General features: G+C 44.8%; 1 protein-coding gene across 1 annotated transcript; it reads left to right on the forward strand.

Moving 5' to 3' along the window:
• Positions 1-26: 26 nt before the first annotated feature.
• Positions 27-7,277, forward strand: LOC307217641 (craniofacial development protein 2-like). The gene is made up of 4 exons (XM_079979267.1): positions 27-305; positions 2,302-2,424; positions 4,301-5,662; positions 7,133-7,277. Exons 1-4 carry the CDS (start codon positions 226-228, stop codon positions 7,260-7,262), a joined length of 1,695 nt encoding a protein of 564 aa, XP_079835393.1. The 5' UTR covers positions 27-225; the 3' UTR covers positions 7,263-7,277.
• Positions 7,278-12,875: the final 5,598 nt, after the last annotated feature.

Genomic DNA, 12,875 nt, shown 5'->3' on the forward strand with positions numbered 1-12,875 from the left:
TCAAAAACGGAGGGGCTTGGGGGTTCCCGTTGGAACGGCTTGAGCAGCGGAAGGACACGTCGGCGGAAATTAGTTCCCGTGGCGGAGGGATCTGCGTGCGTGCGTATATATAAGAGCAGCGGAGGCCGAGCGCCGCCCTCTTTCCCCGGCGGCCGTTGTGGTGGCTGTCGTGCGCGCGCAGCCGCTCTCTTCCCCGCCTCCCGCTCCTGAAACTTCGGCGCCATCATGGGCTTTGGGGATCTGAAATCCGCCTCGGGGCTCCAGCATCTCAACGCCTTCCTCGCCAGCAGGAGCTACATCGAGGGGTGAGCCGCACCCCCAAATATAGACGGTTTCCCTTTGAAACGCCAGCAGTAGGTCCCGCTTTTCCCCTTCATTGGCCTTCGCTTCTTCCCGCGTAGGCCCCACATGGCTGCACGAAGAGGGCAGCGGCCTAGCAGTTGGAATGAGGACTAGCGCCTTGGCAAGTCTCTCTTTTGGAAACCATGCTGTACTTTGTGCGCGCGCAGATATGAAGCAGATATGAACAAGAGTTTGTAGCCCCTTTGTGCAAGCTACAAATAAACCAGAAAGGTTCTTATTAACTATAATTTCCTGTTCACCTGAACCAATAAATTATGGTTACCAGACCAGCTTCAGAACAAGCCAGCTTCCAGCAATATAGATGGAAGCTATAGATGGTCGTAGGTGTATCTCTTTTTAATATAATAATAATAATAATATCTTTATTGTCATTATTATTATATTATTAAAAAGAGATACACCTACGACCATCTATAGCTCCTTTCCTTTTTTGACACCCTACGCTGGAGCCACGTTGTTCTGAGGCATTTTAAAGTATCAATCAGCTTATTACAGTCATAGACCAGCAGTCAGAGAATACCCCAATATTAAGTGGATAAAAAACCTGATAGTTAAAACAGACAGTGGGATTGTGATTTAAATTGGTGCTTATAGGAATCCTGTTACATGAACAGTGCCAAGATACCAGTAACCTCACTGTACGTGGCACCTCCAGGGCTCAGGCCCATAGGTTAGTTGGTAGTTTTAAATAATAGAGGAACTAACATTTTAAAGTATATTAGTAATAATAATTTGTATTTATACCCTGGTCAGAGCCGGGCTCAGGGCGGCTAACACCAGTCCTAGGAGTGGTGCTTGCTTTTCAGGTCAGGCTTGTCTCCCACATAGGCTCACATTAGTTAAAAAGAGAAGAGAGGGGCTCTTGTCTTAAGCCTGCAGGCACAAAGGAAAGGGGGGTTCAAGGCCCCAAAGCAGCCGCCTTTTAAAACTGAATTTATATATGAATAGCTGCTGGCTCCTGTTCCTTTGGGTGGTGCAGGGTGCAAGCTGGTCATTACCCCCTTCCTCAAAGATAGGTAGCTAGGCCTTACCCTATCTCTTGTTACCCCTGCCCTTCTACTTCCCTTCTGCTCTCTAGTCCCATCAATTATTCTGTTGCAGATTTGGGGCTCTGGGAGAGAGCGGTTTGCCTAAGGAATTGATGGTTTATGAGGCATTTGAACCAGCAACCATCTGATTTGCAATGGTTACCACGTGCCCTTTACTGACACATTTGGCCATTGTTTGGGATAGAAGCTGGGTGGTTTGGGGATGGAGCTATTCTGGTTCTGACTTGGGGGGGGAGAATAAAAATACAAGGATGGGTTAGAAAAGTAAATGGGAGAAAAATACAAAGAGGGGTTGGAAGAGTACATGTTAGAATATGTAAGCTTAAAGTAACTTGTTCCAAGACCACATGGCAATCTTTGTGTGTGGATCATGGGATTTGCAACCTGCCATAATGCCCAAAAGTGAGACTTTACATCATTTAAAAAATACATCAAAAATGACTTGGGCCTTGATTATTGCAGATTCTGTAAGAGCTTTTGTTACGGTTCTTGGGTGGTGGCGTATTAAGACTCTAACCCAGAAATAATTGATATGGTTAATTAACCATAGTTCACCATTTTGTTCAAACTGGGAAAGTGGCGGTTATCAGTTCTGGAACAATCCATGATATGAAAGTTTGAAGTTGGTCTCTTATATTGCTGGAAGCTGGCTTGTTCTGAAGCTGGTCTGGTAACCATAATTTATTGGTTCAGGTGAACAGGAAATTATAGTTAATAAGAACCTTCCTGGTTTATTTGTAGCTTGCACAAAGGGGCTACAAACTCTTGTTCATATCTGCTTATTTGGGAGACATCTGAGTGTCTTGCTGAGATGGATTTCACTTTATATCTGTGGTGCTTTTCGTTTTGCTGAATAAAACAAATTTTAACCTGAACATGTTTTCTGTAGGTGTGTCCCATCCCAAGCAGATATTACAGTTTTTGAAGCAGTTGGTGCACCCCCTCCTCCTGAGCTGTTCCATGCCCTCCGCTGGTACAACCACATTAAGTCTTTCGACAAACAGAAGGCAAGGTAGGGCTCAATTTGCTGTCATTTACAGGTTTGTATTCAATGTAGCATTAAGCAACAGAGCAATTTCTCTCTCCTTATCGCCCCCCTTTTTCTGAGGGTTCCCCCTACTCTCCATAGCAGATTTGGAGATGGCATAAGAGGGGTGGGGAATCCCATTGTGCTAGTGTAACTATGTAATGACACCCAAAAACTTTAGAACTCTTTTGTCCTGGACAGCCATATACAGTATGCCCTGGCTCTGGTTGAGGCCAGTCTGATCTCTCGGGGGCCCAGAATCCTTAGGATGTTATCTGCGGACTGTAAGGTCCTCTGTGGGGCAAGGTTAAAACCAGCACCTTAAACTTGATCCTGTACTCCACCAGAAGCCAGTGCAGCTGGTATAGCACTGGGTGAATGTGATCCCACGGCGAGGACCCCGTAAGGATTCTTGCCACAGTATTCTGCACCCGCTGGAGTTTCTGGGTCAGTTTCAAGGGCAGCCTCACATAGAGTGAGTTACAGCAATAAAGCCTGGAGGTGACCGTCGCATGGATCACAGTGGCGAGGTTGGGGCGAGAGAGGTAACGGACCAATTAGTAACTTCAAAAATAGGTACAAAGTGTGTCATAATGGCCAGTTATGTGATTAAGTTTTTCTTGCCTTAATGGAGCTTATACTTGCTGTAGTGTATATAGGTAGCACTATGGTCTAAACCAAGGTTAGTCAACCTTTTTATACCTACCCCCCACTAATTCATCTTTCATTATGGTAAAAAATCCTTACCGCCCACCAGTGCTTGATGGAAGGATTAGCTTGTGCCATAGAACCCCTACCGCCCACCTAGAATCCTGAAATGCCCACTAGTGGGCAGTAGGGACCAGATTGACAACCCCTGGTCTAAACCATTGAACCTCTTGGTCTTGCCAATCTGAAGGTCGGTGGTTTGAATCCAAGGGACAGGGTGAGCTCATGTTGCTCTGTCCCAGCTTCTGCCAACCTAGCAATTCTAAAGCACACCAGTGCAAGTAGATAAATAGGTACCGCTGTGGCAGGAAGGTAAATAGTGTTTCTGTGCAGTTGGCACTTGTCATGGTGTCCCGTTGCGCCAGAAGTGGTTTAGTCATGCTGGCCGTATGACCCAGAAAAGCTGTCTGTGGACAAACGCCGGCTCCCTCAGCCTGAAAACAAGATGAGTGCCTCAACCCCATAGTCGCCTTTGACTGGACTTAACTGTTCAGGAGTCCTTTACCTTTATAGCACACATACACTGGGTGAAGTGCGTAAATTAAAACCAGACTAATTCAGCATGATTCAAATCTGCTAAACCTCAGGAAATCAGGATGTTTTTGGAATGGCTTAGTGAAAACATTCAGATGGCTCACCCCATGATCCCTGGCTGAGCATTATGTTTGAACCAGGAATCATGGTTTGTTTTGCTCCAGACTAGATTTGCCTGAGTGAAACAATCCCTGGTTTGGACATAATGCTAAGCTAGGGATAATGGTTGGTTACTTGCACTAGGGGCAGCTATGTATGCAATACTGTAGCATGCAAACTGAAGCAGAATCTTGTAGCACCCTAATTTATTTGTGATAATTATTGTGAAAATAATAAAATAATAGTTCAGCTGGAATGTCATCACTTCCACTGGCCTTGTTATTTGCAGTGCTTTCTAAGGCACATTTGACTTCACTCTGCAGGATTTCAGGCTCAAGGTCAACAGCCATACAATTTGGGGTGTCTGGGACATCCGTATCTTTTTGGTATAATCCCTCTGTGTGTTCTTACCACCTCTTCTTGATGTCTTCTGCTTCTGTTGGTCCTTACCACTTTTGTCCTTTATCATATCCATCTTTGCGTGAAACATTCCTTTCATGTTTTCAATTTTCTTGAACAGATCTCTGGTTGGAGAAGTAACCAGCAACCCCCTCCAGTATCTCTGCCAAGAAAATTCCATGGACAATAACATCAGGCATATAAAAGTCATGACATTGGAAGATGAGCCCCTCAGGTCGGAAGGCGTCCAACATGCTACTAAGGAAGAGCGGAGGACAAGGATAAGTAGATCCAGAGCTGATAAAGCGGGTGGGACAAAGCCAAAAGGACACTCAGTTGTGGGTGTGCCTGGAAATGAAAAGAAAGCTAAACGCCGTAAAGGAAAATATTGCATAGGCACCTGGAATGTAAGATCCATGGACCATAGTAAGCTGGATGTGGTCAAACAGGAGATGGCAAGAATAAATATTGACATCTTGGGCATCAGTGAACTAAAATGGACCGGAGTGGGCGAATTCAGTTCGGATGACCATCATATCTACTACTGTGGTCAAGAATCCCATAGAATAAATGGAGTGGCCCTCATAGTCAACAAAAGAGTGGCGAAATTGATACTCGGCTACAATCTCAAAAATGATAGAATGATCTCGATACGATTCCAAGGCAGACCTTTGCACACCACAGTAATACAAGTTTATGCACCATCTACCGATGCTGAAGAAACTGAAATTGACCAATTCTATGAAGACTTACAATGCCTTCTAAAACTGACACCAGAGAAGGATGTTCTTCTCATTATGGGGGATTGGAATGCTAAAGTAGGGAATCGAGAGATAAAAGGAACAACTGGCAAGTTCGGCCTTGGAGTCCAGGACAATGCAGGGCAAAGGCTAATAAAGTTCTGTCAAAAGAACGAGCTGGTCATCACAAACACTCTTTTCGAACAACACAGGAGACGACTCTACACATGGAAGTCACCAGATGGGCAGCATCGAGATCAGATTGATTATATTCTCTGTAGCCAAAGATGGAGAAGCTCTATAGAGTCAGCAAAAACAAGACCTGGAGCTGACTGTGGTTCAGATCATCAGCTTCTTATAGCACAATTCAAGCTTAAACTGAAAGCAGGGGAAACCACTGGGCCAGTAAGAGAGAATCTAAATCAAATCCCTTGTGAATACACAGTGGAAGCGAGAAACAGATTTAAAGATTCAGAATTGGTGGACAGAGTGCCTGAAGAACAATGGCTGGAGGCTCGTAACATTATACAGGAGGCAGCAATGAAAACAATCCCAATGACAAGGAAATGCAAGAAAGCAACGTGGCTGTCCAATGAGGCCTTACAAATAGCGAGGGAGAGAAGGCAAGCAAAATGCGAGGGAGATCGTGAAAGATTCAGGAAATTGAACGCAGATTTCCAAAGAAAAGCAAGGAGAGACAAGAGGGCCTTCTTAAACGAGCAGTGCGAAAAAGACAACTTAAGGCATGAATTATATACTTGTATCGGTGCAGACTATTCCTTGTACAGTAAAGATCTAATCGAGAATGACATGAAATTGCTGTAACTCAAATAAGTTGATGCATATAGAATAAACCTGTGAAATTAAGTGTTGTGTACCCTATTCAAAATTTTCAGGCAGCAGGTGGAGCTCTTCCAATGCTTTTCAAAAGGTTTTATTCCCTTTTCCCCTCCCTTCCCCCGAATTAAAAACACTTCTGGCTAGCGCTGCATGGGAATATGGCTGTTTTAAGAGAACTCCAGGCTTGTGACAAAACACTTAATCATACTCAGTGGCTGGGCTCAATGAACTGACAGGCAGCGGTGAGATGGAGGGCACCTCAGGTTGGCCATTTATGCAGAGTCATGCTTAGAACTGCAGCTTTTGCGTGGTGATCCCTCGGCCGCAAGCGCACAAGCAGTTTGCCAGAGCAGCTACGAATCCAGGTTCAGGCCAAAGATTTATGATGGTTGGGAGAGAATACTGGGGGGGGGGGGGGAATAGCAGAAGGAAATATTACATCCTGGTTAGACAGCTTGCTTAGGTCTGGTCCTTTTCATGCGGCAGACTGATGTGGAGGAATGGACTGTACCACTTTAGGCTCCGGGGGGCGGTATCATCATCGTTATTCCTCTGCTAAGAACTCCCTGGAATTCGACGTGGAACATAGCAGGGACAGGGCTGAATTGGAATCTTTCTGCTCTAAGAAAGATTTATTTGCAGTGAGTCTTTTCAAAAATGGGAGAGCACATACGCTTCATTATAATATAATAATAAATGAGCACATTTGGGTAAAAAGATTTCAGTTCATTCTATCACCTTATTTGAACCTCATTCTGTGGCAGGCATAAACCCAATCTCCCATGCTTGCATGTTTGATTTAGTGACTAGCCCATTGGGTAAAGGTAAAGGGGCCCCTGACCATTAGGTCCGGTCGTGACCGACTCTGGGGTTGTGGTGCTCATCTCGCTTTATTGGCCAAGGGAGCCAGCGTTTGTCTGCAGACAGCTTCCGGGTCATGTGGCCAGCATGACAAAGCCGCTTCTGGCAAACCAGAGCAGCGCATGGAAACGCCATTTACCTTCCCGCTGGAGTGGTACCTATTTATCTACTTGCACTTTGACGTGCTTTGGAACTGCTAGGTGGACAGGAGCAGGAACCAAGCAACGGGAGCTCACCCCGTCGCAGGGATTCAAACCACTGACCTTCCAATCGGCAAGTCCTAGGCTCTGTGGTTTAACCCACAGCGCCACCCGCATCCCTGCCCGTTGGGTAGCAGGTGCTTTTTCAGCTGGCATCTGGTATCTTGCCTCTGAGATGTCTCCATGGTTAAGTGGTGGCTGGTTTGTTAATTAGTTGCCCAAACTGGGACACTTTTGCAATTTAATTCTGGGTCGTATGTAGCTAGTAGAAGGGCACCATATAAGTTCTGTCTGGGGTTTTTTTTTTCCTAGTCTGCCTGGAGTGAAGAAGGCGTTGGGAAAATATGGCCCTTCAGATGTTGAGGACTCAACAGGCACAGGCGGAGACAGCAAAGATGACGATGACAATCAAAAAGAAGCCCCTGTAAAGTGTTTATTATAATGCAAGAACCACCCACGCCTAGCTATCTGACCTGACTCAACTCACAGATTCAGGGAAAGTATTAAAAGGAACTATGAAGTCTACTAAGTTTCCGTTAAGTGTAAGTCACTGTACCACATTAGAATCTCTCTACATTAATTTATCTTAGCCTTGTGGTGCAGAAACAGTTCAGGCATTTTGTTGCAAAACTCCTGTTCCTCTACAACAACCCAATGAAGGCTGAGCATGCTAAGTGGGTAACTGACTACTGGGAGATAAAACAGAGCACTGCGGGGGTGGGGTAGAGAAGAGGAAATGAAGTGTCTGGAATCCAGCAGGGAGCACTCCATAGCGCACTTTGTTACAGCAGCCAGGTATCCTATTTCTAACAAGTGACCCAACACAAAGCTAAAATGACAGATTTTCACACAAGTGCATTTTTATTCCAGATCCTTGTTTGTGCCCACCTGATTTTACATTATGCAATAGTCAGCTGCTCATGTGAAAAATGTGTGGACTCCGGTGCTTCCAGAGATAATTCAGCAGTGGAATAGAACTAAAGAATGATCTTTCATAAGCAACTGAACACAAGCAACGGGCTGATGAATGTCCCGATAACTATGCATACACGCTGTTTGTGTACAAAACAGGGTAGCAGTTACCTAATGCATCGAGTACATTGTATGCACCGGGTCATGATAGTTTTCACTAGTGGGCCGAGGTTCTTGTCTTCCACTGCACGTTTGCCTTCTAGGAATCTGCTCCTATCGCTGCCAAACATCATTGACTGGTCCTAAAGACAAATAAACCCAAATAAATGAACATATGTGACTGAGAAGCAAAGTTTTACCCCAAAGGCTACAAACGCATAAGAAAGCTACATCAATAACAAATTTGTATACATGGATGCTCACATAGTGGCAGGGTATTATCAATTAAATGCCTCAACTGTTTGCCTTAGTTTCATAATAAATGTACAGATAAAAATCAACACCAAGGCTTAAGATCAAAGCAAAAATAAGGAAGTAACATTCACGTAATACATGAATTAATGTAGTCACGGCCAGCAGCTTAGAGGGCTTTAAAATCTGACTCAATTCATGGTCAGTAGGATTTATCAGAAGCTAACAGCCATTATGATTCCACGGAACCTCCATTTTAAGATGAAATTTACTACTGAATAACAGTTACGGGGGAAGGTGGAGGGTAACAGCATGAGATGACAATTGCCTTATCATGGAATCATAGAATTTCAGAGTTGGAAGGGACCGTGAGTGCCATTTAGTTCAGTCCCCTGCAATGCAAGAATCTTTTGCCCAACGTGGGGCTCAAACCCACAACATTGACATTCAGAGTCTGATGCTCTACTGACTGAGCTATCTTTCATGCTCTCCTTCTGGTCTTCCCCAGAAACATCTGACTATCAGCTATCCCTTCCTCCAAGGGGTGGACATGTAAACACTGCAAGCATTTATGAACATATTCCATAGAAATATTTAGAAGTTTTTGCCAATCACATGGACTGCCGGAACAAGGAAAGGCTTGCAAGAGACTGTCAAGTAAAGAACATATTAACCTTAAATGTTCTAGTCCAGCTGCTTGCCTGTATTTTTTCATCACTAAGTGCTGAGAGATTAAATTCTCAGGCACCAGACATAACACACAAGGTAGGTAGAGCTGCAAGCCTATAGGGTTCTCAAGCTCTGGAAAAATGGTATAAGTCACAGTATAGGAATTACATTGTTTGGTGGGTTGGGTGCAGCATGTTGCCACTCTGAAGTGGGTAAAAACACGTGCGCATGCCAGCACTATATGCTACTGAATGCCCTAACTGCCAACAGCTTAACTCCCCTGTTTTCTCAATGGAAACCAAAAGCTGATGCTCCGCTATCATCAATGTGTTTGATAGGATGTCTACAAATATGAAAATAAATGTGTGTAAAATGGTAAAGGACCCCTGGATGGTTAAGTCCAGTCAAATTGGACTATGGGGTGTGGTGCACGTGCACAAACACACTATGCCACCAGCTTTATGTAGGTGAACACAACATTCACAATAATGTCAAAAAGCAACTGCTAGCAGTAGACATATTGCAACTTGTAATTTAGATGCCAGCAAGGTTGTCATTAGCTGTTCTGCTAAGCGCATTACACTTGCCATTAACTCTCCTGTCGGCTCTTTACACTTCTACAACACAACAATTTATGAAAGATAAAAGTATTAGCAACCTTGGGAGCTTTCTCTATCTCCACGAGACACATCCTACAATTTCCAGCCACTGACAATCTGTCATGATAGCAAAATCGAGGGATCTGCATTCCAACCTTTTCACAGGCCTACGGAAAAGACAAAACACAAGAGAAAAAGTGTCAATGTACATGTAAGGAACTTTTTAGCATGTTCCATACAAATATGACTCAGGCTGCAAGTCTATAAGCATTTACCTAGGAGAAAGTCCCATTGAACTCATCATTCATTATCATTATTATTACCCTTCCCTTAACCTTAAGGTCCCAAGGCAGGTTACAATTAAAACACAACCGGTCTTACTTCCAAGTAGATATGTTAGGAAAGCACTGCCAGTCTCTCATTTATAAAAAAAAAAGCTATTATTTTTATCCAAGTACAGTGGTACCTCTGTTTTTGAATGTAATCCGTGCCAGAAGTCCGTTCGAGTTCTGAAACGTTCGAAAACTGAAAACTCAATACGGAAGCCATGTAGCATGTTCGACTTCCGAGGCATTTGAAAACCGAAATGTTCATCAACAGAGACGTTCGACAACTGAGGTACCACTGTACTTATTTTTCTTTGTAGTTGGTTTGCAATGCTATAAAGGAATGGAGCCATGAGAAGCAAGGTCCAATTTAAAAAACCTTACGTACAAAATCTGAAAGGTAAGCAGAGTACATAAACGTTTCACACAGTATACATTGTGTGTAGGTTATCGCCGCACCTATTGAAGAGACTTCTTCACGGCTCTTAAAAGTGCAGGAGCTCCTTTGCACTCAGTCCCTAAATCTGCACACTAACACAGAGAAGGATCATAAGAAAGATGCTAGAATTACTGTGGACACTCCCCCGGGGCAGAATATGGTGACAATTACTCCAGAGTAAATGGCAAAAATCCTAAGGAGGTAGATTTTGAGTCTCAAATAGTTCCATAAGCATTGCCACTGAATCTGTAACATAAAAAAGGGAGGTAGCTTGTAGTTGTGCTGTCTATACATGTAGTACTGCTGTCAAGTGATGCCCTGCAATGCTTTTATACTGTCTTCATAAGGGGAAACGGGCTGGGAAAGCATATAAAATCGCAACATAAGCAAGCAAGCAGGGCTAGGATCACATTGTGAACCTGCTGCTGTTCTTGTAAACAGGTGGGTTTGGTGGGCCTCTTTTTATAGAAATTTAGGGTTGGAAGGGTTCCCAAGGGTCATCTACTCTTGCAATGCAGAATGCAGAAATCTCAGCTAAAGCCTGAAGCCATTGATTTGGGTCCTACCCTCTGCGGAAGCAGAAAACAAGCTTATTGCTTCCTTCATGTGACAGCCCTATTGTATCTCCTCTGTCACCTCTTTCCCAGCCTAAACAGACCCAACTCCTTCAATTGTTCCCTCCTAAGGCTTGGTTTCCAGACCTTCATAACCTTGAGCAGCCCTCCTCTGCACACATTCCAGCGTGACTAAATTCTTCTTAAACTGTGGTGCCCAGAACTAGACACAGTACTCCTGTTGTGGTCTGACCAAGGGAGAAAAGAGTAATGCTATGACGTCCCTTGATCGGAACACTCTGCTTAAGCAGATGCAGCCTACAACAGCATCCCTTTATTTTTGCTGCTACATCACACTGTTGACTCAAGTTAATTTTGCGGTCCACCAAGACCCCCACAAGAGACTTTTCAAATGTACTACTGGCAATCAGCTGCCCGCCCCCCCCCCGCCCCCAATTCTTATACTGCTGCATCTGGTTATTCCTTCTTGAGGGCAGAACCTTTTTTTAGGCCCAGTTCTCCAATCTGTAAATGCCTTATTGAACCCAGATTCTCTCCTCTGTGCCATATTAGCCACGGCTTGGTATTATCTGGCCCTTTCCCTTTCTTGTTCTTTTTTCCATGTTATGCATGCCAATCAATTGGAAAGTTGAATGGGTGGGATGGGAAGATTGCCGGAAGAAATATCAACAACCTCAGATATGCAGAAAACACAACCTTGATGGCAGAAAGTGAGGAGGAATTGAAGAACCTTTTAATGAGGGTGAAAGAAGAGCGCAAAATATGGTCTGAAGCTCAACATCAAAAAAACTAAGATCATGCCCACTGGTCCCATCACCTCCTGGCAAATAGAAGGGGAAGAAATGGAGGCAGTGAGAGATTTTATTTTCTTGGGCTCCATGATCACTGCAGATGGTGACAGCAGCCACAAAATTAAAAGACGTCTGCTTCTTGGGAGAAAAGCAATGACAAACCTAGACAGCATCTTAAAAGGCAGAGACATCACCTTGCCAACAAAGGTTCGTATAGTTAAAGCTATGGTTTTCCCAGTAGTGATGTATGGAAGTGAGAGCTGGACCATAAAGAAGGCTGATCGCCAAAGAATTGATGCTTTTGAATTCTGGTGCTGGAGGAGACTCTTGAGAGTCCCATGGACTGCAAGAAGACCAAACCTCTCCATTCTGAAGGAAATCAGCCCTGAATGCTCACTGGAAGGACAGATCCTGAAGCTGAGACTCCAATACCTTGGCCACCTCCAGAGAAGAGAAGACTCCCTGGAAAAGACCCTGATGCTGGGAAAGATGGAGGGCACAAGGAGAAGGGGACGGCAGAGGACGAGATGGTGGGACAGTGTTCTCGAAGCTACCAGCATGAGTTTGACCAAACTGTGGGAGGCAGTGGAAGACAGGAGTGCCTGGCATGCTCTGGTCTAGGGGGTCACGAAGAGTCGGACACGACTAAACGACAACAACAGAGCTGAAAGGGGTCCCCAGGAGTCATCTAGCCCAACCCACTGCAAAATAATCATCCTGCCCCCCCCCATCCCTGGGTGGGCTCGAACCAGCCACCTGCCTGGTGAAGCAGCCAGGCGCCCTCACATTCGCTTCTTTCTGCCGCTGCATCTCGATGCCCGGGGGCTCCTGCTTGCTTGCGGCCCCCTCCCTCTCCGCACCCTCTGCCAGCTCACGAAAGGTGACCTTTGGGCGCCCCCGAGGGCGACGGGACACCTGCCTGCTCTTTCCCGAGGCCCGGCTCGTCTCCAGTGCAGTAGGGAAAAGAGGGACCGTCTTTTATTCCCACACGGGGCGACGCGACGAGGGAGGAAGCCGGCAAGGGGAGTCTCGGCCGCGGGCGCATACGAAGAAATAAAAAATAAGTTGACTGGTTGGATTCAGTATCATCAAATAAATTCAATGTGGACAGAAGACAAAAAGATTGGAATAAATGAGAAAAAATCTAGATTCCAGATTGAAATAATAGAAAGTAAAACAAAATTATTATCAAAAATGTATAACCAGTTGCTTGAGTGGGACACCAAGGATGAGGAAGTAAAGGAGGTGATGGTGAGGTGGGCGGTAGATCTAGGGTATAATATAGAGTTTGATAAATGGAAGGCTTTATGGTGTAAAGATATGAACTTTTCAG

Source organism: Podarcis cretensis (genome assembly GCF_951804945.1).
Source record: "Podarcis cretensis genome assembly, chromosome: 1".
Lineage (NCBI taxonomy): Eukaryota > Metazoa > Chordata > Lepidosauria > Squamata > Lacertidae > Podarcis > Podarcis cretensis.